The sequence below is a fragment of the Cervus elaphus genome, chromosome 15 (assembly GCF_910594005.1).
Source record: "Cervus elaphus chromosome 15, mCerEla1.1, whole genome shotgun sequence".
Classification (NCBI taxonomy): domain Eukaryota; kingdom Metazoa; phylum Chordata; class Mammalia; order Artiodactyla; family Cervidae; genus Cervus; species Cervus elaphus.
The window spans coordinates 67,225,235-67,253,035 of record NC_057829.1 but is presented as its reverse complement, the minus strand read 5'-3'; the positions used below and the strand labels follow the sequence as shown (position 1 = coordinate 67,253,035).

The 27,801-nt window shown below is 54.6% G+C and overlaps 1 protein-coding gene across 5 annotated transcripts in view; it reads left to right on the top strand.

Moving 5' to 3' along the window:
- Positions 1–27,257, top strand: part of SH3PXD2A (SH3 and PX domains 2A) — a 243,640-nt gene extending 216,383 nt beyond the window's left edge. For 3 of the 5 annotated variants that reach the window (XM_043924906.1, XM_043924907.1, XM_043924910.1), the window contains 6 exons: positions 2,638–2,721; positions 7,700–7,817; positions 11,653–11,990; positions 12,955–13,004; positions 15,636–15,755; positions 17,836–27,257. In XM_043924906.1, the coding sequence (XP_043780841.1) occupies positions 2,638–2,721; positions 7,700–7,817; positions 11,653–11,990; positions 12,955–13,004; positions 15,636–15,755; positions 17,836–19,809 (2,684 nt within the window). In that variant the 3' untranslated portion in view covers positions 19,810–27,257. The remainder of the gene's footprint in view (positions 1–2,637; positions 2,722–7,699; positions 7,818–11,652; positions 11,991–12,954; positions 13,005–15,635; positions 15,756–17,835) is intronic. The other 2 variants (XM_043924908.1, XM_043924911.1) reach the window with 1 other exon arrangement.
- The last annotated feature ends 544 nt before the right edge of the window (positions 27,258–27,801 follow it).

Below are 27,801 nucleotides of genomic sequence, written 5' to 3'. Positions count from 1 at the left end.
GCTGCATTTCAGTCCCTTGATCAGGGCCACAGCCCCTGCAGTGCATACCTGCCTGGTGACAGGTTCCTGGCCCCGTCGGGCAGGGCCGTCATGTTCAGTCCAGGTGCTCCGTCCTTCCTGGCTGGTCCCCGAGCCCTGGGACTGAGCCTCTCCTCCATCTCATCACTGCAGTGGTGCAGAGTCACAGCCCCTGAGTTGGGTCTGGTCTGTTTTGTCTATAGTCACTAGGCCTCACCTCCTATCCAATTCCACATCCTGGGGGTCATCCCAGGGCTTTTCAGAGGTAACCATCCCTAGAGTGACCTGAGGCCTCACTCACTCCTAGGTGTCTGCCCTGGTACTTTTAACTGGGGACCAGGTTGGGGAGGGCTCTGTCACCATCTCCATTTTCCCCATGCAGGAACTGAGGCTTCAGGAGGTGTAGATACATGTCCGTCCTCATAAGGCTTGAGCCCCTGGTCAGCCTCCCCTGCTGGTGGTCTTCCCACCGTGCTGAATGACTCTCTGTGATGCATTTTGCTTATGAGAGATTCTGGGAGAGAGTATGTATGGAATTGGAGCCCCTCCTGAAAAGGTGATGGCAAGAGAGCCAGAGTGGAGATGCTGGGAGATGCTGGAGGACCAGGACACCAGTGGGCAGGAAAGAGCCTGAGAGGTTGCGTGGGCACTGATGCCTAGCTGGTTTGAAGAGAGATTGGGTGCTCTGCACAGAACAAGCAATAGCGGGTTGTAAAGACTTCTGACCTTGATGGAATAAGAACCAGGCAGCCAGCGCAGGTTCCGCATTCAGAGGATATGTGTGAGTGTGTGTGTGTACGCGCACACATGTATGCTCAAGGCGAACCTTCTGATAATAGGTTCTGCTGCACGCTTTGATAGGATCTGTGTGCCAGTAACCCGGCAACATTTGGGCAGCTGTGAATTCCATCATGACATTGTGGGCATCTACCCCCAGCTCTACGGAAGGGCTCAAGGTTCAGTCCCCCAGCCCAAGGCCCAGCAACTGTGGTGTGTCTACCAGTCTCTACACTGTTCCCACCACCCTGGTCCCTTCTCAGGCCATCTCTACCCCAGCCCTGTTGCCACCCCATTATAGATCCCCTGAGTCCTGCAGATAGAAATTGGACCCCTTCATCCCATCAGAGCTTCCCTAACAGCTCACATTCCATGCTTGTGCCTCTGGCCTCCCATTTCTAGAGTGGGCAGAGTGCCGACTACCTGGGGTCTTTGTGAGATGGTCTTGGCACCTGGTTTAAACTGGGTAAACATTACTTATTGCTAAGGTGGCCCAAGGCTGGGCACTAGCTGAGGGAAGCTCCTCTGCCCACAGACAAACCAGGTGGACATACCCTGGGAGGTCAGCTGTTGGGGTTCTTCCCAGTGTGACCTCACATAAGACCTCATCTCTCTTCCACTGTGCCCACTCAGTCCTTGTCTCACTTCACACCAGGGCGGATGGTGTCAACCCCAAAGACAGATGAGGAAACAGAGGCTTACAGAGGGCTGGCGGCCTGCCACGGTGACATAGTAAGCGGGCAGTGCAGCCTGAACTGAATCCATCCCTCAGGCCTCCCGCTTCCAGGACGCAGGTCAAACAGGCCACTCTCCTGCCTCTGGAAAAACGAGTACTTCCCAGGTGGCCTGGATGGGTTGTGGCAGGGTGTGTCTGGACAGTTTGATTCTTAGCTGCCAGCCTTCCTCCCCCAGACCCAGGCAGCCTGCCTGGGGTTGGGAGGGGGGAGTTGACCCACCTGGTGTCCCCTAGGAAGGCAAGGCGGCATGTGGAGCTGGTCCACAGCAGCCAGAGGACCTGTGTGGACAGGAGGGGTGTGCAGCAGTGAGCGGCTGGGAGGCAGGGTCCCCAACTGTCTGAAATTCAGTGGGCAGCGTGTGGGGCAGGAACACACCCAGGCCTGTGGCATCCTCCCGTGTCGTGCTTCACTCAGCAACGTTTCAGAGGGGTCAGTCCCCTGCCGAGCCCTGGGGATGCAGAGATGTGGAGATTTAGCCCTCAGCAGATTTGACCCACTGGGGATTACTGAAAAAGCAAAGACAAATGCAACCCAGGATGGTGAGAATTGTAAGTCCCCTGGGGAAGGGACCCCAGGTCTCCACCTGGACACATTTATCCTTCTGCACGCGGTGCCTGGCTCATGGTGGCAGGTTCACAAGCAGGACTTGCTGAGTGAGTGGATGGGGATGGGAGATTGATAGGCGCTCTGGTGGAGGTGGGGGCATATGCTCCTGGGAGCCATCAATGCCCAGGGATCGTGGGAGGCATGTATTCCTCCGGGGCTGCCTCCGAGGGTCATCCTTGCACTGGGCTGGAGCCATGGAGCCTCGTCCTTTCTCAGGTGCTGGGGTTCTTAAGTCTTAGCCCCTCCCAGGCTCAGGGGCATAACCCACACAGTTTGGCTTTGGTTGGGTTATTTGCCACCTGCCAGCGATGTCACCGGTCAGTTCTGCGCCCATCTAGCCCTGTCTGTGCCACTGGGGCTTGGTCCAGGCATGTGAAGACCTAGGTGTGCACACCTCCCCTCCCTGCACCCCTTCCCCACCCATCCCATCTCATCCTCATCTCCATTCTCTCCGCCGGTGCCCGTCGGCCGCGTGCTCCATCGCCATCTCCCACACCAGTGTCCAAGAGACGCAAGGCCCATCTGCGGCGCCTGGATCGCCGGTGGACGCTGGGCGGGATGGTCAACAGGCAGCACAGCCGAGGTGACCGTGGAGCTAGCTTCTGCTCAGCCCCAGCTGCTGCCTCTCTCTCTCTCTCTCACTAATGCTTCTCCTCCTTCTCTGGACTCTGCTCCTCTCTGCCCTGTGGCCTCCTCACCTAGATTCACCAGCCAGACTGTCCTCTTAGCTACTCTAGCTGGTGGGGAGGGGCCTGGGAGGATGCAGGGGCTGCTTGGGTATTGGGGTGACACTGGGGATGGCCCTGGCTTTGGCCAGCATTCTGGGGGCAGGGTCATGGGACTTATATAGGGTCATGGGGGAGCTGGACTCTGAGAAGTGCCATGTTGGTCCTGAAACCGCAGATTAAGAGAACTGAGTGTGTCTGAGTCTCTGCCTGGTCCGTGCCCTCACCCCCGGCTGTTCCCTGCCTCCTTCCTCTAAGGAGAGTGTTCCTTGACCAAAGTTGTCCTGGCAGTGATTTAGGGACAGACTAGGAAGGAGGTGGAGCCACTCCCCACCTCCTCAGTCCTCCAGTTCCAGGGAAACTGGAAGGGAGCAAAGTCTAGACCCAGCAGGTCTAAGCGCACAGCCCCCGCCAGCTCTAACGGTGAGGCAGGTCCAGCCAGGGGCTCTTGCACCCCAGCCCTGGCCTTTGGGACTTGAGCCTTGTCAAGATGATTCCAGGGAGGCCCCTGGCCTGCCACACAGGCTGACTGAGAACCCAGACGTTTGCCAATCCAGAGCCTTTCCGACATCCTGGAGCTTGGGAGGTAGGGAAATTAGGGGCGGGCCTCTGAACAAGCCTCTAAACATCTCCAGAGCCCCGGGGCCAGTGGGTGGCCCGTGTCTCCTGCCTCAGGAGAATGGAGGGAGTGTTCTGGACAATGACGGCAGAGCTAGAAGGGTGTGTCATGAGCACTGGCTTTTCCAGAATAGCAGGGATGCCCCGGGTCTCGCACTCCACCCCCAAAGCTTGTTTCTGAACGACTGTGAGACTCTGTTTTGGTGTCTGCCCCAAGCAGCAACAAGCCTGGATTCTACTGGGGCTGGCTCAGCATCAGGTCAGAGCACTGACCGCAAGGAGCCCAGCTTGTCCTGAGAGGGGAGCACGGTTTGCACCCTGGGTGCTGGCGCAGGACAGGGGCCAAGTCATCGAAGCAGAAAGAACGGGCTGCATGTGAAACAAAGGCACCCTGGAGGGAGGAAGGTGGGCGGGCCAGGCTGGGACACAGCCCTGAGCCTCAGCAGCAAAGGAGAGTGGGACACTGGCCTGGAAGAAGTGCAGGGAGGAAGGTTTTTACCTTCCCCCATCCCCTTCCTTGTCCACTTCAAACACCAACACACAGTGAACCCCAAGCACACTTCTGTCTCCACAACCACAGAGACTCACAGACACTTCAGTCCGTGAAGCACAACCGCCAGCACGCCACCCTGAGGGCCTGAGCACGCTGCCCGTCCAGCCCCTACACGGCTGCGTACCTGCAGTTCCCTGCACACGGCCGCTCACAGATGCACACTTAGGCAGCCTCGTGTAGGCCCTTCCACGATTGCATTATTTTAACAGTCACAAATGTATTATCCACACTATCACGTCATGGGAATTCCTCTGCAGCTACCTCACAAGTACACATATAGTGCATATGCACTCACATATCATATCACAAGTATGTCGGCAACATAGTCACAATTATAAACATACGATGATGTAAGTGGACACAAATACCCAACTGAATGCATTCATTCTATGGCCACCCATACACATGCAAATATGCAAGCAAATACAGGCCCACAACTTCTGTCTCTTAAATGAGAGACCTAAACAACATCATTTCCCGGTCTTTGCCCTAAGTTAAATTAGGGCTAAGTTAAGTCAGGCAGCCAAGGAAAACGCAGAAAGTTGGCTGGGAGAAGCTTCGCTGCAAACAGCCGAGCTGCAGAGGGGGGAGCAGGCAGTGGGCTGTACATAACTAGACAAGAGAAAAGCAGTGCTTCCCCGGGGCCTCCACTCCCTGAGTCCCGCAGCCAACCAGGCCTTTGGAATCAAAAGGCCTCTTGCAGCGGGGTTGAGTAAGTTGTGGGGGCTGGGAGGGGAGCCAGGGAGACTGCTGACGGAGGGGAAAGTGTTTGGAAGGAGGAGGCGTCTGTGGTTTGGAAACTGCAAGACTCTCCAGCCCCTGCCTCCAAAACCAGAACAGGCCTGTCCACCTCCCACCCACCCACCCCGTGGGCGGCCTGGCCAGCCCTCCCTGGGGTAAGGTGGCAACCAACCTTTGATGGCCACAGCCTCAGCACTTCCAAGAAGCCCAGAGGTGCCTCCAAAACTCCCGGGCCCCTTCCCTCAATTTGATTCCTAAGGGACTTCTTTTCTAGAGATCCCAACCAATGCAAATGATTCAGTCGCGCCCCCAATCTCCCGCCCTGCCCCAGGTCATTTCTGTCAGTCTGGGTGTCCTCCTGTCTGGCCTCCTAAGGTGGGACTTGTGGCCCCTGTTTAGTGGAGGGACTGGCTCTGCTCTGCCTCAGGGAAACCTGGGAGTAAAGAATTGAGACCATGGACCGCGTGTCCACTCAGAGGTGTAACCCACACTTTCATCATCTAAACCAGATGTGACAGAAAACAGAGCCCCTGTACAGACCATTTGGAAGAGTTGCCCTGCCTGGGATCAGGGCTCCGAATTCTCACCTCCTGGAGCCTCTAGTGACAGGGCAGGACAGGCCCTCGAGCCAGCCAGGTCTCTTCCGGGAGCACAAACTCCCATGAGCAAACTTCCGGGAGCATAAACTCCCCTGTGTTCCCAGAGAGTATAAACTCTCTGTGTTCACGTCAGCCGCAGGGCCACCACGAAGAGGGTTTTGTGCAGGAGCAGCTCAGCTTCCCTGGGTAACACCGACATCCCTGGTCTGTCCACCCCAGGAGTGGCAGGGGAAAGCAGGACTCTGACCTGGCCCTCAGAGCTCTGTCCTCAGCACACAGGCTGGTGGGGCTAGTGCTGGGGCCTGGCCCCCCATGACACGGTGTCGGCCTGTCCTCTGCCGTGCGGCAGGGCAGGGCTCCTCTCATCTGCCCAAGAGAAGAGCTGTAATTTTTCTCTGCAAAAGCAGCTTTGCTTAGGGAAACTGTAATGATGGCTTCCTGCATGAACCACAGCCTTTTAAAAATAGCCCAACTGAGCAAAGGCAAAATGTGGAGGCCAGGCCTCGGCTCACCCCCAACCTCAGGACCCTGGATCCCACCGCCTGAGCCAGGATTTACGGTGTCCCACTGGAAAATGGAGCAAGACCAGGAACGGATGGGAGTGCAGGGGCCTGGACTGTACAACATGGAACTTCTCAAAGGCCCAAGTCAGAATCTGGCCGGACCAGGTTCTCAGGCGGTCTTGGCGGCTCTCCCCAGCACGGCTGGATTGGAATCTGAAAGCTTCCAGGAGCGAGTCAATGCTGAGAAACGCTTGCAGTTGAGAACAGCACGCAAAACTATGGAGGCTCCTGGCAGGGGGCGGGCATTGCCTACTTTTGGCCCCTTTTCAGCCTTTCAGATTTGGCCAGTGGCCTGCCAGCTCTGTCCTTGCAGACAGGCAGGATAGCTGCCTCCACCCCAAAGGGAGCTGCTGTCTCCACCAGCACGGGGCTACAGACAGGACCCCAATAATGTAGGACAGAATGAACAGATGACCCCCCTGAGCCAGGGGTTAGGGTGGCAGCCGCCCCCTCCTCCACTGCTGCCAGAGGCTCAAGCAGGCCACCCGTCACGGTCCAGCTGATGGGGTGAGGGGCAGCTGTCTCAGAGCCAGCCACTCTGTGCCAGCATCCTGCCCCAGCTCGGCCCACCAGTCTCCTCGGTGTACTCCATAGTCCCTTTGGAGCACCTCCTGTGTGCCAGGCACTCTCAGCCCCCAGGGAGAATCCAGATCTGAGAGGACAGCACAGGTTCAGGGTGAGCCTCCCAAAGAGTATCCTGTGGGTTGGTGTCCTTGTCTATCTCTGCCGTGCTCTCTGTCTCTGGTGAGGGCGAGGGTGGGGCTGTGTGTTCGCTCCCCAATCCTTCCTCCAGGGAGGCTCTCCCCCTGGAGCCAGGGTGTCCGTGCCCCGCCAGCGGTGGGTCTCCCTGTCCCCAGCACCTCCCTGGAAGCCTGAGCAAGGACTTCTCTGGGGGCACAGGGTCCCTGCCAGGAGACAGGCCCAAGAGAATCCAGGAAGATGTGAACTGCCCAGCCTCCCCACACCTACCCACCATGCACCACCTCAGCTTCCACAAGGTGCCCCTCTCCCAGTTCCTGGGGAGCCCCAAGCAGGGGGTGCAGTGCTACTGGGAGCCCGGGGCAGGCAGCTCCCAGTGGGGTTCCACTGAGTGGTGAGGTCGTCTTAGCCAGCTCGGGCTCCTGCCTGACCGTGCTGCTCCCAGCGTGGCCACTGCTCGTGTGGCCACGGGATCCTTAACAAGATGCATAAGCACGCCCATCAAGTCCCCTTGGGGAAATGATGGGATCCGGTGATCAGCTGAGTCATCAGGGGGACTGAGGTGCCGCTGGAGCTGTGGGAAGGCTGGACAGAGGAAGGGTTTAAGGCTGGAGAAGGGCTGGGAGAGCAGGCCTGGGGCATGGATGGCATGTTCAGGAAGGAGAGGGCTTGCTGAGGGGTCTCTGGACATTGAGGGGACACCCAGGTTTGTTCTCAGACTCCCTAACTCAGGCCCCATGAGGCCAGGTTCCTCGTGGCCCTGCCCTCAGTGCAGGGATTTTCGGGGGCCCCGAGGACTCCAGGCCCATGCACCCTGGCTGAAATTATGGGACTGGGAGGCTGGGAGAGCCAGCTCTGTGCTGCCTGGGCCTTTCAGGGCCACCTAAGGGTGCAGCTGTGAGGCTGGGTCCCTTCTCCCTTTCCTGGAAAAGCCAGAGGCTGACCCAGCACACTCCAGGCACCAACTAAATGAGGCCAGGCCAGGGGAAAAAGGAGACGGGGAGAAGGACCTATACCCTGTCCTCAAATAATTGTGCTTTGTTGCTTCACCCACCACCCACAGAGGAGAAGTATGTCACCGTGCAGCCTTACGCCAGCCAAAGCAAGGACGAGATTGGCTTTGAGAAGGGAGTCACCGTGGAGGTGATCCGGAAGAATTTGGAGGGCTGGTGGTACATCAGGTAGGAGTCCCAGCAGAGGAGTGAGGTGCCCCCAGGCCGGTCCTGGGCAGCAGCTGGCAGGCAGATCCTGACCGAAGCTGGGTGCCCACGGCCTGGCCTGTCTGCTTCAGCTCTGCACAGCTGAAGCACTCTGACAGAGCAGCTCGTCTTGCTGATTCCCTCCCGGGTCACATAAACGGGACACATAAAGCAGAGCCGAGCCACGGCCAGCAGGGCGCAGGGGCCCCGGCTCAGCTTGCAGGCTGTGGTGCAACACCTCCCTGTGTATCTGGCGAGAGGCTCCAGCACATCTGAACTTGGTTTTCTGTGTCCGGCCTTGGCTGCCCGGCATGCTCTGCAGCCTGGGCCACCTGGAATGCTGGCGTCCAAAGGCCTTGCTGAGGTCGCAGCGGGCGGCCCCTGCTGCCCACAGCTCAGCACCAGGGTCCCCAGACACAAGCTCTGGCCCCAGCTGCTCCATTCTGCAGGGCTGGCTCCATAGTTGAGAGAGAGCTGGGGCGGAAATGAGGCCTGAGCCCAGGCCTGCTTCAGAGGCCTCTTGCTCTGCCCTTCCCTCTCCTTGGGCCTCATCCTGCTTCCCAGCTGAGAAACCCATCTGGGGGGTGTGAGAAGGGGCGTGGGGAACTTCCTGATGCTCGGGGAAGCAGGCTCAACCAGTAGGCTTCACTCAAGTCTTCTTACCAGGTCCTGCCCTCCAGGCCCCTCTGCCCAGGCCGGCCAAGTGGCTTACTCCCAGGAAATGTTTTTGGGTCCTTTAGAAGCAGCTCAGCTGTGATGACTTTACGCAGTTTCTCTTCTCTGCCTGTAACCCTGATGACCGAGAGTCCCTGTTGTGGGCTATGAGGACCACCTCACCACACCTGGGAACCCCAGACCCACTGTGGGCAGGGTGCTGTTCAGAGCCTTCTCCCACCAAGGGTGCAGGTGGCCCAGGTGGTGGGGGTACTCACAGGACAGTTGCTTGTAACATGCACACCATGTGGTGTTAAGATGGGTCTGTGCTGACGGGTAGGGTGAAGATCACCAGCCACCTGGGATTGAACCTTAGTGTGACTTGCCAGGACATAGCCGCCCCTGCCCCTCTGCTGTGTGCATACCAGTCTGGGGGCTGAGGTGCCCCTTTCTGTCCCATTAGGTGATTCAGGACTGTGTGCCTGGACAGTGGAAACTAGTGCCAAGCCCACAATCCAGCTGCCACAAGCCTGCATGGGAAGGCCAGGGAACATTCTGGCAGGCTGCTAACCTAAATCATCCGCCAGAGGTTATCTACAAGGCTGCTGCAGTTTTTTTCTTAGTTTTATAAAATGACCAATGAAATCACTGAGTTGGTTCATCTAGTCAACTGTTGTCCCTATGACATGGCCATTCAGCCAGCGGGAGGTTCAACTGAGAAAACTCTGCTGAAAGTTTCCACCTTAAGAAGGTTGCCAACACCCCCTTAAATATGCCATTTCCCAGCATCCCAGGCTCTGTGTTGATCCTTACTTCCTGCCTTTCTTCTCCACGCCCCTCACCACACACACACACACACACACACACACACGCACGCGCGCACGCACACGCGCGCGCGCACACACACTCACTCTCTCTCTCTCTCCCCGCCCCCACCACTGTCTCCCCGTCCTCCTTTTCCAGTTCACTTCCCTCTGGAGTCATTCGTGCTCCAGAGCTGGAAAGCAGATGTGAGCAAAGTTGGACCCAAGCATACACAGCCGCTCCTGATTCCCTTGCATCTCCCGTCTGGAATCTAATTTTATCCATGTAACACCAAATGAGCACATTGGGGTTTGGAACAGGAGCCCTCTGAACAGTGTGAGCAGTCCTGACCATGACTCCCAGGAGACCCAGCCCCCCATCTCCACACAGGGTGCTCGCAGTGGCCAGCAGATTCATCATCTTCCTAGATGAAGGGCACCAGGTTCTGGGCAAGATGCTGCCAGCTGCTCACGGTGTTACCTTCTGCTACTCTGCTTTTCTGAGCCTTGGTTGTTGGTATACATAAAATTGGGCAACTTTGCTAGTCACTTCCATCCACCCCTGAAACTCTGTGCTTCTGTCTGCCTGCTCTCTGACTTCCATCCATTTATTCACTGATATGTGCCTTCCAAGCCCTAAAACGGGGCCAGACAGACAAGCTTGGGTCTGTCTGCACATTCATGTGAGAGAACATAAGAAGCCACCTCCTACCTGAGCTTTCCAGCAAAGCTCAAACATGTTAGAATCTTAAACTTTCACATTCCCTTTTCTCCTACCTAATAAGCCCCCAAGAACCAGGCCCGATCAAGGAGGCAGGCGGTAGGGGGTGGGGGACTGCTGTTGTCAAACATCTGGCATGGAGGAGCCATTCCAGAGAGCCAGATGTCCCAGGGAGCAGGCAGGGACATTGCACCCCAGACTCTGGGGCATTGGCCAGCAATTGCTGGACCAGGAAGTAAGTTCCCAGTGGGTTTGGGTAAAAACTCAACACCATGAGGGAAAAAGGGAAAAGCTTATTTTCAGAAGTTAGCAAATCCCCTAAAATTAAGTCGGCCCTGTCATTTGCTTTTTGCTCTTGTTTATGGGTTTGGGGTTTTGTTTTCATTTTGTTTTGTTTCATTTTGTTTTTGCTTTGCCATACCAAAGGCTTTAATTTTATCCAGTCATGTGCTTTATTTAGGCTTTTCATTTATAGTTTCTGCTTTTGGAGTTCCACTTAGAAAGATTTTCTCAACCCCCAAGATTAAGGAGATATTCACAACTTGCATTTTTAATATTGCTATATGGTTATAAGGCCAGAGTCTCACTGGATTTTCCTGATGATCATCAGTCGTCCCCAGATCACTCATTGAATAACCCATCCTCACCCGAGTTCTTTGAGTCGTCCCGTTTAGCGTTGGTCTGTTTGTGGACTTGCTCTGTGAACTTGATCTGTCTGCTCCTCCTGCAGTGGATGATTTCCCCACTTGGGCACTCTTTATACACATCTTCCCGGTTGGTTTCACTATGTCTGTCCTTCTGAATAAATGTTTGCAGCTACTCTATCCCAGCCTCTTGCAGAAGAGGAAAGAAAAAAAAAATTGAGCTCCAGGAGAGGATTGTGTTCCAAACTCAGACCAGAACTCAGGTTTCATGACTGTTACCTGTGCTGCCACTTCACTTCTCTGATCATACTTTCCTTTCCAACTAACTCTGTGTATGTTCAGTCACAAAGTTGTGTCTGACTATTTGCAAACCCATGGACTGCCTTCAATCTTTCCCAGCATCAGGGTCTTTTCCAGTGAGTCAGCTCTTTGCCTCAGATGGCCAAAGTATTGGAGCTTCACTTTCTCATTCCTTTTTTTTTAATATTTATTTTTATTTATGTATTTATTTGGCTGCACCAGGTCTCAGTTGCAGCATGCAAACTCTTAGTTGTGGCATTGGGATATTGTTCCCTGACCAGGGATTGAACCAGGGCCTCCTGCATTGGGAGTGGAGTCTTACCCACTGGACCACCAGGGAAGTCCCCATCTTCTCATTTCTTATCTCTAGAATTGCCCTCTGCTGTCATGAGGCAGCAGGTCATTGTAAAATCTACCTTTTAGGCAACCCAAAATCTGAAGAACCTTCTCATGTCAAGGTCCCATGTTTGCCTGACTTTGCAGACCATGAGGGCCCACACCAAGAAGGATCACAGAGAGGAAGAAGTGGTGTTCTAGGTGTCTTTCCACTGGCCCTCGTTCAGTTCTCTCCAGAGTAGTGGCTTTGCCAAGTGTCTTGCAGGTGCGGTAGAGAAAGCTCAGCCAGGCAAGGCCAGATGGAGCCTGAGGCCTGGCCAAGGTACCCCCATGATGCCAGGTCCCTCTCCTCCCTGCAGATACCTGGGCAAAGAGGGCTGGGCGCCAGCATCCTACCTGAAGAAAGCCAAGGACGAGCTGCCAGCACGGAAGAAGAATCTGGCAGGCCCGGTGGAGATCATTGGGAACATCATGGAGATCAGCAACTTGCTGAACAAGAAGGCGTCCGGGGACAAGGAGACGCCCCCGGCTGAAGGCGAGGGCCCGGAGCCCCCCATCACCAAGAAGGAGATCAGCCTGCCCATCCTCTGCAATGCCTCCAACGGCAGCGCGCTGGGCATCCCCGAGAGGACCGTCTCCAAGCTGGCCCAGGGCTCCCCAGCCGTGGCCAGGATTGCCCCTCAGAGGGCCCAGATCAGTAAGAGCCTCTCAGACCCCCGGGTCCTCGCCGCACCACTCTTTAGAGAAGGGGCATGAGGTGTAGGGCAAGCCCAAGGCAAGTGTGCATGACCCCCAGATTATTCTCCCCTGACCCTAGGCTCTCTGTGCCAGCTTGTCTTGTGCTAATCACATGTGGACAAGTCAGTTCCTTCCAACTGTGAAATGGGGCCCTCAACACAAGCCTGCTCTGAATGAGAGCTGATAGAGCATCATGCTGAGCCTTACCCCTTCCTCCCTGTTGCCTTCCTCCAGCTACCGGAAATCTGAGACACTTGAAGGGAATACCTCCTTCCACAAGCTCTTTGAAGCGGTGTTCTTCCGGAATCTCCTCCTTTCATGCAGGAGAAACCCAGCTTCTGGCCCCTCCAAATCTCTGGCATCTCTGGGGCTAGGATGCCTGTGGTTGAGGGTTAAACTGTTCTATATTATGAGGCCAGCTTCTGTTTGTGTCCAGCCATTCTTAAAATCTGGAGGAAAGCTGTTTTTCAGTTTAGTTCTAAACTTATTTAAATTAGTTCTATGCCTGAAACCTTCTGAGCAGTCACTTGGGAAGGGTTTTGGGGGCATTTCCTCTTGCCTGACACTGTGCTAGCTTCCAAGGATTTGGTAGATAGACGTGGTCTCTTCTCCTAACTTTGAAAATCTGATCATGCTATCTACCCTTTCCCCTGAAAAAAATGCCCCTGTGTCCGTACATTTTGAAATGTGTACATCATTTTAGAGGGTTCATGTATCCCCTTGAAACACAGCTAAGGAAGCTTAAAGATCTGACTTCCCACAGAAGAAGCCCAACTGTGCTGTCTGTGGTGACCAAGAGCACAGGTTCCCCATAAACGCGGGACAAAAGCAGGGACTTCCAGGATCAGGAGGTCATGCCCAGAGAAGGCAGGGAAGGCACTGTTGTCTGGCTTGGATTTTTGAAGCCCTGTTTCCTCTTCTAGGCTCCCCGAACCTGAGGACAAGGCCTCCCCCTCGCAGAGAGTCCAGCCTGGTATGTGTGCTCGGTTGTCTTCCTTGTTCCCTTTCTGGGTGCACTCTCATAGCCTCCAGTAGTTGACGCCTCCATGCAGAGCCTGTTGGTCCAGAGCTTTCCCAGGGCCATGCTGGGGCTTCCAGCTCTCTGGGGTTGGGGGCAGGGAGGAAAGCCAGGGGATCCCAGCCTTCCTGGGGCCTAGCTGGACAGTTTTTAATTGAAAAGGCACTGCACTCCAAAGCTAAATAAATCCACCCTGGCCACGGCACTGGCAGACATAAACATTTAGACTGGCTGGCGAGAGTGTCCAGCCAGGGCATTGCCAGAGGCTGGAAATAGGGCTGCTCTCCATGCGAGCCTGGAAGCCTTTCAGCTTTGCCTTCCTTGCTTGGAAGTGCCCGACGGATGCGATGGAGGCCAGAGCCTGGGAGGGCAGAGGATAGATCAGTGAGTACCCTCAGCAGGAGGGTAGCAAATGGCAGGGACTGGTATAGGCTGAAGCTCAAAGAGGCTCAGCACTGCCGGGGTCCATGGAGCCTGTGGGTGGGATTTCCTGGCACCTAGACTGTCAAGGAGGCCAATATGCTCTCAGGGTACTGGGGCTTGGGGTGAGAGGTGACAGGCAGAGAGAGCCCTAGAACTGAAAAATGTCATCCACGGCAGTGGGATGCAGTGGAAAGAGTGGGGCTTTGGGTCTGCCAGGCATGGATTCATGCTCCACTTCTGATATTTAGGAGCAGTGAGCCCCTGGGCAGGTTGCTCACCCTCCACAGGCCTCAATTTCCTTATTTATAAGAGAGGGGAACCATGCCACTCATCTCCTAGGGCTGTTATGAGGGTGGGATGAGATGGTGTGTGTAGAAGGCTGGTCATCGGCTTTCCACGTCCTCTGTCAGCTCTGTGTGCTGTGTGGGGACAAGGCTTCCACAGTCACATCAGGGCTTAGCAGCAAGGTTTACTGTGATCAGTGACCTCCGCCCTGGGGAGGGGGGTAGCAGCAGTCGCTGGAATGGTGGCCCTTCTGTAAACAGGACCTTGAAGGTGTGGGCCCTGGAGATGGTACTGTGCTGGCCTGGCCACCAGCCCCAGTAGACCTTCTGTCTTGTTTCCCCCCCCCACCCCCACCCCTGCATTTGACACAACTGGACAATGCGTTCTCCCCTTCTCCCATCTCTCTCAGCCCCACTGATTATTTTCAGGCAGACTTGATTTTGGCAAGAATGGGGTAATTCCTTCCACACCTACCAAAAGCAGGGCCCATGGAGGCAGAGCTCCTCTTTCCAGCGAGGTCTGGCTAACTCCCACTGGCCTGGGGGTCAGGCTGGGCTGGGACCAGGGCCACATATGCACACGCTCACAACGGCAGGGCCAGGCACCAGGGCAGGGAAAGTTGACCAGATCATATCCAATCCCTCAAAACCATCCTCCTGACCCTTCATTCACTCTGACCTGAGACAGTTCCGCAGTGACTGGTAGGAATAGAACATGCTGAGCCTTGAAGGATGAGGCAGGTTAAGGGGAATAGGATGGTGTTTCAGGATGGTGTTCAGCTTTGGCTTGTATTTCTAGAGCGTTTCCTGTGCCCCTGGCTAGACCAGAAGTTATTTTCGTTCTCTCCTGAGGCTGTTATTAGTTCCAGTTTACAGATGAGGAAACTGAGGCTCAGAGAGGTCAAGGGCCTTTCTCAGGGTCACACAGCTGATGAACCTGGGTTTGGAGCCCACATGTATCCGTCTGCAAGGCAGGGTCATTTGAGGTCATCCTCAAAAGCTGCTTCCCCAACACTAGCCTCCCAAATACATGTACCTTTTTTATTTTTTATTTTAACCTCTTTGTACGATCCCAGGACATACTGGAAGTGATAGGGAGACACCAGGTCCTCGTTCGTCACAGTAGAGACCAGCCAAAGCTGGAATGTCCCCTCCACAAGGTCAAGAGGGTTGTCCTCCTAGTTCATTCTTGGTTGCCTGGTGCCTTGGACCAGAGTCTGACACCCAGTAGAATACAAAACAAGCATTTGTAAAACGAATGATTGAGGCTCACAGGCCATGGGCTGTGGCCACATTCTAAATTTCTCTGCAGGTCAGGCTTAGGTATCAACATGCCAGCATCTAGGAAGCATTTAGGCTGCCCAGCATGATCACCCCACCCCAGAGCAAAGGATCCTGAGCTTTATTCCATGCTTGCCTGACCGTTTGACATCATCATGATGACCGACCAAGGGCTCTCTCACCAACCCCACAGTCCCTTACACCCACCCCACACCTCTGTGGCAAGGTGTCACCCAGTGGACCTTCACCTGAGACTCAAGGACGTAACTTTCATCTCCCGGGGGGCAGTGTGTAGGGCTTTGTTACAACGGTGTCTCTGTTTTTTAACGTTCGCTTTGGGACCTGAAAACTGGATTTCAAAGATATGAGTGGATATTTACTAGAGGGTCATTTTCATAGCTCCGACAAGTTGCAAGTGAATCCTGGGTATTCTTAGAGAGCCTGGGCCGGAGAATGGTCTCTTAGGGAGACACCCTGGGACGCAGGTGATTGATAATCTTCAGGTCAGCTGCTGTCCAGCTGCTGAAAGTGCCACACTCACCTCTGTTACCATTCCTAATCAGGTGGGTCTTGCTCACTGAGCCCTTCTCTGCCTCAGGGATTCCAGCTGCCAAAGCCGCCAGAGCCCCCTTCTGTTGAGGTGGAGTACTACACGATTGCTGAATTCCAGTCGTGCATTTCTGATGGGATCAGCTTTCGAGGTGGACAGAAGGCAGAGGTGAGCTTTGGGCCATGAGGCTAAGTGTTATAACTCATGCTGGTCAGAGACTTCCCATGTTTTCCGTTTATGTCTGGGGGTGGGGGGAGGGGGGCAACATTCCTGAGGGGTGGGCAGGAAAGGTGCAGAAACAGGACCCACAAGGCTGAAAATTCGCCTAAAGCCTGTGTCACAGCCAGGACTAGAACCCACGGCTCATGTCTCCACCCAGCTCCCCTCACACCAGCATTTCCCAAAAGCTCATCACAGGAGCCTGTGACGGAGGCGCCTTGAAACAAAGGGCTTCTGGAGTCGAATGATTTTGGAGGAGAGTGAGGTAAACAAAACCCAGCCAGTTTTGTAGTGTTAATTGCAGAACTTCTCAGAACCTAGATATGGGGGTGTCACTGTGTGTGTCTCTAAGAGGGAACTGGAATAGACTGGATCGCCTAGCTTCCTCACCCAGGAGCACCTGGGGGCCAGGGTTCCACAAGACCTACATTAGGAAGTGCTGTTGCTGGAAGACTGTGGAGCAGGCAGCCGGAGTAAGATACTGAGGACCCCTGTTCTGACCATGTCCACACCACAGGCACCTCTGAGCTTTGATTTAAGCACTTCTCCCCCAGGCTTTAATGAGTTCTCTCTGCAGATGGGTCATAGGACCTGTCCTATGGACGCTCCCAGTCCATCTTCTAGCATTTATTCCCCCAGGTTTTGATGAGTTCTCTCTACAAATGGGTCATAGGCCCTTTCCTGCTCCCTCCCAACCCATCTCCTAGCACTTATGAGACCCTGCTCTGTGGCCAGCACTCCACGTGGCATTCCAGGGGCCAGAGAAGATCCGTGACTCAGTCATTTCTCTTGGGTGGCTCTGTGTAGTAATGGAGTTAAATCCAGTACTTCCTGTAAAACCATCAGAAGAGTAATTGGGCAGTCTCTACCTATTGAGGAGGTGATATCCCCAAAGTGGATGCTTTAAATCACATGCCTAGAACTTAGAACTAAATTTCCAAGAGAAATCATCCTCTCAAGTGGTGCCTATGCTTCCAGAAGAGCCTACAAAGTTCATAGTGTAAGAGAACTGACATTCTTAGGATCTACACAAGCAGGCATTTTGAGTGTGGAGCAGGCAGAGTGAGGGATGAAATGTAGGACCCAAGGCCGGGCAGGGTTGGCCAAGAGCTGGCTTCAAAGGACTCTCCTCCTTCTCCCTGGAACTCTTCCTCCAGGAGTGTTCCATAGTTCAAAATTACAGTTGTCCTTCGGGATCCGTGGGGGGTTGGTTCCACGACCCAGATCCTGGGATGCTCGATGCCCGTGTAGAAAATGAGTGCAGCTGGCCCCTGTATCCTGGAATGCGGAGCCTGCACACGTGGAAAGCCCTCGGTACAGCCGGCAAGCACACTCCTGGCCTTTCTCCAGTCTCAAGTAGCAGTTTAGAAACAAGCTTCTTGAGTGAGTTTATACTCACATGGGAATGACTGGGAGCCCCAGCCTTCCCATGGGAAACCAACTCAAAGAGATGTCCTCAGTGATGGGATTTCAGTGGAGTGAAATGACCGTGGGCAGTGGGGAAACCAGGGAGATCTGGTCTCAAGCTTTACCTCTGAGTTCCGCTCACCTGCACCCTCCTGTTCTCTTCTGCCCTGAGAGACCCTTTCCAGGGACTCTGAGGGAGGGCCAGCAATGCTCGGGTGATTGGAGGATGGGAGTGGTGGAGAGGCAGTCTTCTGTACAGATGGGTCCCTGGCAGGTGGGGTTTTGTAGGGACTGAGAACAGGGCACCTGTAGTAGCTCAGCAGGAAGAGAAGTGAGAGTCTGTGCAGGAGGCCAGCTCCACCAGGGTGTTGACAGAGACTTGGAAGAACAGGGGAGGGAGCCTTGGAGAGGGAGTCCCCCACCCTGGAGATGATAGAGACCTGGGTTTGAATGCCACCCCATCACTTCCTGCATTGGGTCCTGCGCCACTGAGTCGGTGGTATTAGCTCATCTAGGAAGTGGAGATACTGTCCTCTAGAGCCTAGTGTCAGGTCCCAGCCCAGCACACGGTCGGGCCCCAGCGAGTACCCCAGCTCACTGGCCTGTCTGCCCCTTCCCCCAGGTCATCGACAAGAACTCGGGTGGCTGGTGGTACGTGCAGATTGGTGAGAAGGAGGGCTGGGCCCCCGCGTCCTACATTGATAAGCGCAAGAAGCCCAACCTGAGCCGCCGAACGAGCACTCTGACGCGGCCCAAGGTGCCCCCGCCGGCGCCGCCCAGCAAGCCCAAGGAGGCCGACGAGGGTCCAGCCGGCCCCGGCGAGAGCCAGGACTCCCCTCTGAGGCTCAAGTATGAGGAGCCCGAGTACGACATCCCTGCCTTTGGCTTCGACTCAGAGCCGGAGCTGAGCGAAGAGCCCACAGAGGACAGTGGCTCGGGGGACCGGCGGCCCACCCAGCCCCGCAGGCCCTCGCCCGCCTCCTCGCTGCAGCGCGCCCGCTTCAAGGTGGGTGGATCCACGGAGGACGTGGCCCTGGAGGAGGAGACCATCTACGAGAACGAGGGCTTCCGGCCGTGTGTAGAGGACGGCCTGTCGGCCAGACGCTCCTCCCGAGACAGCGACTCCCCGGGGGGCTCCCCGCTGTCCCTTGCCAGGAAAAATTCCCCCAGATCGGACTCCCCCAAATCATCCTCGCTTCTGAAGCTCAAGGCAGAGAAGAACGCCCAGGCGGAACTGGGAAAGAACCACTCCTCGGCCTCCTTTTCCTCCTCCATCACCATCAACACCACTTGCTCCTCCTCCTCCTCCTCTTCCTCCTCATCCTTATCCAAGAACAGCGGGGACCTGAAGCCCCGTTCCGCCTCGGACGCGGGCATCCGTGGCACTCCCAAGGTCGGGGCGAAGAAGGATGCCGACCCAAAGGCTGGGCTGACCTCTTGTGCCCGGGCCAAGCCGTCGGTTCGGCCCAAGCCGTTCCTGAACCGCGCAGAGTCCCAGAGTCAAGAGAAGATGGACATTAGCACTTTACGGCGCCAGCTGAGGCCCACGGGCCAGCTCCGGGGCGGCCTCAAGGGCTCCAAGAGCGAGGATTCCGAGCTGCCGCCCCAGACGGCCTTCGAGGGTCCCAACGAGGGGTCCAGGAGAGGCTCGGCCGACCTCATCACCCTCCCTGCCGCCACGCCGCCCTGTCCCACCAAGAAGGGGCGGGAAGGGCAGGCCACCTCCTATACAACATGCAGTGCCTACCAGAAGGTCCAGGACTCGGAGATCAGCTTCCCCGCGGGCGTGGAGGTACAGGTGCTTGAAAAGCTGGAAAGCGGCTGGTGGTACGTGAGGTTTGGGGAGCTGGAGGGCTGGGCCCCCTCCCACTATCTGGTGCTCTGCGAGAACGAGCCAGCCGACCCGCCTGGCAAAGAGACAGACGCAGTGGCGCCCAGGAGCAAGCAGAACGAGGGCAAGTCGGACAGCCTGGAAAAGATCGAGAAGCGCGTCCAAGCGCTCAACACCGTCAATCAGAGCAAGAGGGCCACGCCGCCCATCCCCTCCAAGCCCCCCGGGGGCTTCGGCAAGACCTCGGGCGCCGGGGCGGTGAAGATGAGGAACGGCGTGCGGCAGGTGGCCGTCAGGCCCCAGTCGGTGTTCGTGTCCCCGCCACCCAAGGACAGCAACCTGTCCTGCGCCCTGAGGAGGAACGAGTCGCTCACGGCCACCGACAGCCTCCGAGGCGTCCGCCGGAACTCCTCCTTCAGCGCCGCCCGCTCGGCAGCCGCAGAGGCCAAGGGCCGCTTGGCTGAACGCGCTGCCAGCCAGGGCTCGGAGCCCCCCCTGCTGCCCACTCAGCGCAATGGCATCCCCGTGTCCCCCGTGCGCCCCAAGCCCATTGAGAAGTCCCAGTTCATCCACAACAACCTCAAAGATGTGTACGTCTCCATCGCAGACTATGAGGGGGACGACGAGACGGCCGGCTTCCAGGAGGGCGTGTCCATGGAGGTCCTGGAGAGGAACCCCAACGGCTGGTGGTACTGTCAGATCCTGGACGGGGTGAAGCCCTTCAAAGGCTGGGTGCCCTCCAACTACCTGGAGAAAAAGAACTAGTTGGGGGGCATGGGTCCTTCCAGCCTTAGTGTGGGTGAGCGAGAATAAGACAAAAGGGAAAGGGGAAATGGGAGGGGGTGGGGAGGACAACAGAAACCTGCAGAATGTGTGACCTCAAAGACCCCAGCTGGAAGGTGGGATCTGGTGGGGGCCCACATTGAGCAGGGAAAGGGAATGGGCAGGGGTGCCCTGGGCCTGGGATCAGAGGCGAGAAAACTGAGCCTCAAGTGTGCACCTTGGGGACTTTGCTGATGGACTCGGCGCCATTTGGGACAGGCCGTGTGGGAAACCCCAATTTGTGCCTTGGCTGCCAATCTGGAAAAGATGTGGTTGTAGGGCCCTCACGTGCCCTGCCCCTGCCTAGCCTGGTTTCAGTGGCTGTTAACTTGGCCTCCGGAGTAGCCCTTGTATCGTCCTAACCTGTATTTGTGAATTATCCTGGTTTCCCAGGGACCACCACCCGCCACGGGTGGGTGTGGTAGGAGACACCACTGGCCCTGGGACTTGGAGACATCTCTTGTGAGCTCAGGCTATCCCTGGGCCGGGCCTCCGTCTGTGTGTGCGGAAGAAAAGGCAGTTGCCCAGGTGCCAGCAAGGATCCCCTTTCTTAGCCGTCACTGCCGCTGGCCTTGGGAAGAGTGCCCATCTACCCAGGGCATGCCGTGGAAGACCACCAGCTCCAGAGCTTACAGAGAAGGCGGGTGGAGCCGTCGGTCTCATCAGTCTGCACAGACTTTCTTTTGGGTTTTTCTGGGTGGGCAGTTCCTTTGCATGTTTTGGGAGAGGCATATTGCTTTGAGGCTTCTGTGTCAGGCCTTGGGTTTTTGGTCTTATTTTAGGGGTTGTTTGGGGGCCCAAGGGCAGTTAGCCTCACGGGATGGGATGGGGAGAAGGTGGCATTTCTGTCGTACTCTTCTGGGGAGGTTGGTTGGGTTTGTGTTTTGCATTCTTCCTCTCCACAAGCCGAAGTCGCTTCATTTGGTTTCCACTGTGTGGACAGTACCGGCGCTGGCCAGAGGGATTTCAGGCGGGAGAAGCCCCAGCCCCGGACGTGGCAAAGCAGAGATGCTGCGCTCTCGGTTCTTGCGCCACCTCGGCAGGGCAGGACCCTCCCCAGGGAGGAGGATGGCGTCCAGGCGAGGAACAGCGTACATTCTCCAGCCCGGGCAGGGCCCAAAGCCTCACGTGTAGGCAGTGGAGAAGCCGCTGTTGCCCCACCCTGGGCTGAGGGGACCCCGCTGGGCAGACACCACCAGCCATCCCGTGGCCTGCAAGCAACGCCCGAGAAGATGAAGATCCCTGGGCCCGGAGCCAACCCGGGCTTCCCCAGGGGCAGCGCCCCTGTGAAGCGAGAAGGGAGAACGTGAAGTCCCTCTCAACTCTGTTTCAGAGGCCACACTGGCTTCCCTGAGGACTCACTCTTTGCTGGGAGTAGATTTCCACACGTGCCTTTGATTGTGGACAAATCAGGCTTCACAGCCACTGATTTAGCTGCCAGATCCTGGACCGAGGAGGAAAGGCCCTCCCAAAGGCCCTCCACCCCTGCTCCCCACCCAGGCAGTGTATGTTTCTGGAAAAAACAGCACGGGACCTGTGCCTCGTGCCCTCAGCCCCCAGCCTCCCCCCTCCACCCCCCCCACCATACACTGATGCCTGGCAGCTCTAGCAAACTGCTCCCGTTCTTTGTTGAAAGGGCCGTGGTGAGATTTTGCTTCCTTTTGTTTGTTTAAAATTAAAATTAGTTATTTTCTTCTGCTGGACAGTATTAAATAGAGCAGGATGTTGAGTTATCTGCTAGATTGCAGTACTAATGGTAGTATTGTAGTGTCTTTATATTAATATTATTTGGACTTATTTGAACAATAATGATAAAGAAGTGGTTCATTATTTTTTAATTAATGCACTTTAATAAGGTGGAATGGAAAGAAACCCAGAGAGCAAAGTGCATTACTTAAAGATGCAGTATATACTTTTCTCATTTTTAAGCAGCACATATTTATTAAAAGAAAAAAGTAATTTATGATTATTTAAAATAAAATTTAAAAGTAGAGTGACTGTCGGGTTAAAGGACCTTCCACGTAGCTATCTTCCAGGGGGAGGGCTCAAGCGGCTTCACTCCTCAATGTCTGCACTGAGCCAGTTCAATGCCAGCCAGGCCAGGAAGGAAGGAGTGCAGGACCATCTGCCAAGCACAGAGCATCTCAGTTGGACTGGACCATAGTGCTCCCTAGAGCCTGCCTTTCCCTGCCCTTCCTCTTCCACTGTACTGCCCTGGGGGGCTCTCCCAGCCCTGCCAAGGACCCCGTCTCCTTAATCTCCAGTGCTCTTAGGTGATAAGAGTCATTGTAAGTGATCTTCAGGATCACTTCATGCCAAAGCCTCCTGTTAACTGCAGCCCAAAGACAGGAATTAGCTTTCCCCAAATCACACAGTTAGTTAACGGCAGACCTTCCCACCCCCGTTAGAGTTTATAGTGTGGTCATCATGTTTACATTGTGACATCCAGCCCTAAGGATGGCTGGGGCTTGCTCAGGCATCCAGGAAAAGTGGAGAATGCTGCCACCTAGTGACAGCATGTAGATTTGGGCAGCAAACAGGGATTGCCATGCCCCATCTTCACCCCTTGCCCCTCGCCATCACCCCGACTCACAGCACAGCACAAACCCTGCAAACCCAAAGAGAATATTAATACTTGAAGCAAGAAGGGTGCATGCCAGTCCCTCTCAGTCATGGCCAGGGGATGCCAGGGCTTGCGCCCCGGACTCCTAGCCCTGCCCAGGGCCAAGAGGGCATTTCCCTAGAGCTACTGAGCTGCTTTGTGATGTTGGAGGGTACTGCTGGCAGCAGGTAGAGGAGGGAAGGGGCCTGGGGCTCTGACCCATCTGGAGGAAAACCAGATCGGATTAAAAAAGGAAAAAAAAAAAAATCTCAGCAGTGTCCAAACCTAGTTTTCCATTAGTTGTGATTGAAAATGTGAAATAACGTTGTATTGCTGTATACTGCAACTTTAATCATAATGAGCCCTTCTGAGGTCATTATTGAGGTTTATATAATGCCTGAAGATGCATCCTTTGGTGCTTTTTTCTTTCAGTTTAAAGACTTTATTACAAGGGAAAAAGATGTCTTCATCTCTCTCCCACTTTGTAACAGGGACCTGGCTGGGGTCTCTGGCACCCGTCATGCTATTCCCACTAGGCCAAGGGACCCCAAGGGCAGCAAGAGGGAGCTGAAAGGGGCAACCTGAACTGCAGGTGTGCCAGTTGTGACCGGGTCCCCTCGCCAGCCCTCGGCCCCCTCCACCCCCAAGCCTGGCCCCATAGGCCCCTCTTTCTTCCTCCACTGTTCTCCATCTTGACGAAGGCATTATATAGAATCGTTTTAATCACTTTCAGATGTTAGAGCAGCATATTTTACAGGCATTTATATCCATTGCTTTCCTCAGCAAGGCATGTTACTACTTTTATCATCTAAGGAAAAAAAACAAAAACAAAAAAAGACAAGGGAATTTCGGTCAAGCATTATTTTCATATTACTAGTATTTGCAGAATAGATGTAGAACTATTTAAGTTTAGACCTTGGTTTGGTAGTTGTTTTGTTTTTAAAGGAAAAAAAAAGTAACCCCTACTTTTCCTGTTTTTTGTATTTAACTAATATATAATTTCTATAAGGTTACTCACTTCCCCTCCCCCTCCAAATACTTTGCATTCTCAATCGAAAATGAAAACAATCTGAGACATGAAAAGTGCAATATTATCAAGAGGGATGCCAGGCTTGTAGGACAGTGGCGGGGAGGGCCAGCAGCCCCACGTGTTGCTGGGGGAGGTGGGGCTCTTGGAAGGAGTCAGCAGTGGAGCCGACAGGTGACCTGGGTGTTGGTATTTTTTTATCTCTCCTCCCCCTCCCCCTTCCCTGGCAAGATGGCAGGGGTCTCTGCCAGAGGGCAGCCCCTTCTGCTGGGTGTTGTCCACCCAGAAGAAAGGGATTCAGGGAAGTGGCATGGGGCGCTCAGCCTCCCAGGGCCCCAGCCCTTGGCACACAGCAAGGACCTCCAGGAACCGCTCCTTGTTTTCATTTCCGTTCTTTTTCAGCCAGCTGCTCAGAAAGACCTGTCCTAAAAATCACCCTCAGCAGCCCTCTCTCACCCCAATCTCTTGATGTTTGGGCCATGATCCTTTTGATGTATGTTTGAGTCTTTCTAAAACTATGTAACCTCAAGTTCAGTTTATGAGCAGGAACCCTCAATGTAACCAAATCCTTCAGGGGGGTATGTGGGTGCCTTGAGCCCAGCCTCCTCCAGTGACACCAGTTCCCACAAGCCTGCAGCTGGGCCTGGCGCTGAGCCAGGGCCACCCATTCATCTCAATGACTTCAGTCCGAGCGAGGCATGATCCTGCCTCTGCTCAACACCCCAACAGTCCCCAGAAGATCTCAAAAAAACGTGTTGGAGAAGCCTGCCGAGGTCCCTGAGGACAGAACTTCCCTTAACAGGTACCAAGCTGCCACCTCCTACCCGGGTGCCGGTAGAGAGGGCAAGATGGGAAGTCTCTGGGTCCAAGCCCTGGGAGCTCTGCCCCTCAGGGTGACAGGTGCAACCTCGCTGGCTAATCCCTTCCCCCTTCAGTACTGTACACTTGCTGCTCCAACCCATTTGATGAATTTCTGTACAAATATGGATCTGGTGCCCAGAGTGGGACTGTGCCCCCATGGGTGGGTGTGTCTCCTTAGAGTGGATACGTCTATAGGTCCAGTTTTCGAGACACTCAATTGCAGTGCTCTCTGGAAAGAGAATCATCCACATTGCTAAAGAATTAAGATTCCCTCACTTTTTTGAGGGCTGTGTGTTGTTGAGTAAGTGCATTGTGTATGTGGTGTGTGTGTGCACGCATGAGAGTGCATATGTGTGAGTGTTGGTCATTTCCCACTTGAACTAAATAACATGGGGTTAGAGGAAAGAGATACTGGGCAAGCTGTCTCCATTGAACAAGTCCTTGGCATTGGGCAGGCCCCACGGGACTCACAGCTTCTGGCAGCAAGTGTGTGTGTTATTCACATGCATAATTCTGGCTGGAGAGTGCAATGTGTCTTTTTTTTTTTTGTAATTATTTTATTAAGTATTTAGTTGGAAACTTCACACTGGCATTAACAGATCTAGCAGAAGCAGCCTAGGCCATTGTCCCGGGCTCCAAAATGAAGATGTGGAAAGGAGGCACTGCTGGGTGTGGAAGTGCTGAGGAGTTCAGACAGGGCCACCACCTGCAAACACGTGTCTAGCAGACTGCCTCCCAGCCTCTGCTGTGCGTGTCACCACTGTGGGAACCCCCGTGTCATGAGAGCTGCTTGCCCTCAGTTCTCGTGTGGCTGAGGGTGGGTCAGGCTGGTCGGGGTGAGAATTAGGTCACCTGCCTGTGGGCACATCACGCCCTGATCTAGACCGCCAGCCCCAACTGAACACTTCATGGGGTCATGTGGAGGGTTCCCCCTTGACATCACTGAGCTTCTTGCCTAAATCATGATCTCTGGCCGGGATGGCCTCTGGTTCTCCAGTTATGTGGTCACAGCCAGTGACAGAACGGGGTCATGACCTATAGCTTCATTTCGGGAAGCACAGCCCCACTGATGGCAGAATCCCTCCCTGTTTTGTCCTGTGCAGCTGGGTCCTCAGGCCGGAAGTTGGGCACGTACGTTGGTGCTTATAGACTGGGTGGAGGGCTTTGCCTTCCTGGGCCTTGACCCTAACCTGCATGTAAAGTTGGTTTTACCATGCGATCCCCCCCCCCCCCACAATCCTATCTTTCTAATCTTGAGTTTGCACTTGACAATCAGCTTCCTCTTCCGTCCCAGAACTTAGTGGCCTTAGAGAATAGGTCCCTGCGATGAAGGTCCCCCCTTTGCTCCCATTTCCATCCTGGCTAATGGGCTGGACCTCAGGAGGCAAGAAAGAGAAAGGAAGAATTATCGTTTTAAAGCAAAAGTATGGATCGAGCACGTTGGAAGTGAGTGAGAGGCACGTTGGCGAGATGAATGTGTGAGAGACTGGGGTGGCTGGAGTTTTCCATCCCTTCCCCGGGAAGGCGACTCCCAGAAGAGGATGTCTGCTAGGCAGAAAGGGAAAAGCGTGAGGAGGTTGAGTCAGGATTTGGAGTCTGGAGTTTTGTCTTTATTAGAAAGAAGGAAGAAGTGAATTTGGAGTGTTTCAGAAAGAAGCAAGCCAGTAGGGAGGAAACTTAGTGATTCAACACCCAAGGGCCCAGCCAGAATAGGCTGGGAAAGCCTCAAGATTTGGCTGTAGAAGAAGCTGACCAGAGGAAACTGCTAGTTGCTGGACACAAGCTGGGTTGCCACAAGCATGTTCTTAACGGTAACTGATTTACTTAGTAGAAAGCCAAAGTTGCCAGCAACAAACCAATCTTTGAATTTGGAGAACATTCCTCCATCTCTTAGTTTCCAGGCTGGTTTTGCCCACCTCTCTCTGTCCAATTCAGAACTGGCCTCTCAAATTACTTGAACCAGAGACCAGTAACCAGAATGGTTCATGTAGTAGGGACCCACCATCCCCAGACTGAAATTTTGGGGTCCAGACATCATCCAGCATTATCTGGGAGGAAGGCAACCTCATTTGCTCTTCTGTTGACACCAGTTAATTCTTGAGTATCTCTAACAATGTCTATGGTGTTTCAGTTTGCTGAGCCTGCCTCACTGGTGTGACTCAGAAGACAGGGTGCAATGCAGTCATCGTGTTAGTGGCCTGTGAGCAAGACATACTGCTCTTGAGCATTTCAGAGAAAGGTAAACAGAGCCTCCATTCTTGGGTCTGCAACTTGTCTCTGTAACAGGTTTTCTCTACATCCAGGACACAGGATGGGAAAAGGGTTTCACTGTCAGTTTACAGGAAATCTGCAGGAAGGTGACTTCTGAACAAGGCAGGTGTGAGTGGCAGGTTTGTGAAGCATGGGTTTGTGGACTGCATGGTTGCATGTGAGCTAGCTGGATGTCTTTGGGGCATTCCTCACAGTGTCCACACAACCCCTCCCAGCTCCTAGTGGGACCTGTGGGGCTGAAGGAGGTCATTCCCCTTTCTCCCCTCAGCAGAGAAACTGAAGAAAAGGACATTGAATTCAGTGCAGTTTGAGTGCTAAAAAATTTCCAAGCTCAATGGTGGTGCTAAACTGTCTCCATGTTTCTAATATTTTTAATAGTGGGTTTTTTTTTTTCAGTTGTTCTCATCACAAAAATGCAGTGTCCTTGGGGAAGGGACCCAGCCCCTTGACCTGCCACTTTCCAGGTGTCCTTTATCATTTTGACGGGACTCTTTGGTCTGCAGAAAATATTCTGTCTTGGCATGCTTCTAGACTGTTGTAAGATTTGGGTTGTTTTGTTTTGTATTTTATGTTTACATGCATCTTGTATTTCCCCCAAAACTAAATAAAGTTTTTGCCTTTTTAACTGAACAGAATCACTCCTGATTCTCCCTGCCACCAGGAAACACATCCGGCTGAGTGGCAAAAGTCACATTACGCCCAAATCAGGCATGAACTTCAGGGTTTGGGCCCTCTGAGGACACTGGAAGGGTAGGGGGAAACATGTAAGCTCCCACCCTTGCTGGTGAGAAGCGTGCTCAAGCTCCCCACCCCTTTCCCCACCTTTGGAAGGCTTTCTGGCCAGTGGCCCAGGCTTTTAGAGATACAGACCTTGGGGCCACCAAGACCACAGCCAGTGGGCCTCCACAGCTCCTCCGCTTGGAGCCCCTGACCCTCCCCTACTTTTGCTGGACTACAGTAAGCAGGGCTGAGCAGTCCTGGTGTAGGAAGTAACCCATGGCCATTCAAGGCCAGGCAGAGGCTGCCCAGCCAGAGCATCCTCCCAGGAGAGAGGGCAGGAAGGCAAGCATCCCATGCCCCTCGGAGGCTCAGGCTGCCAGATGAGCTCGGTCCCCGCATTGTGCCTGGACCCCCTCTGGCACTCCAGTTTTCATAGCCACCTAAATGTACTCAG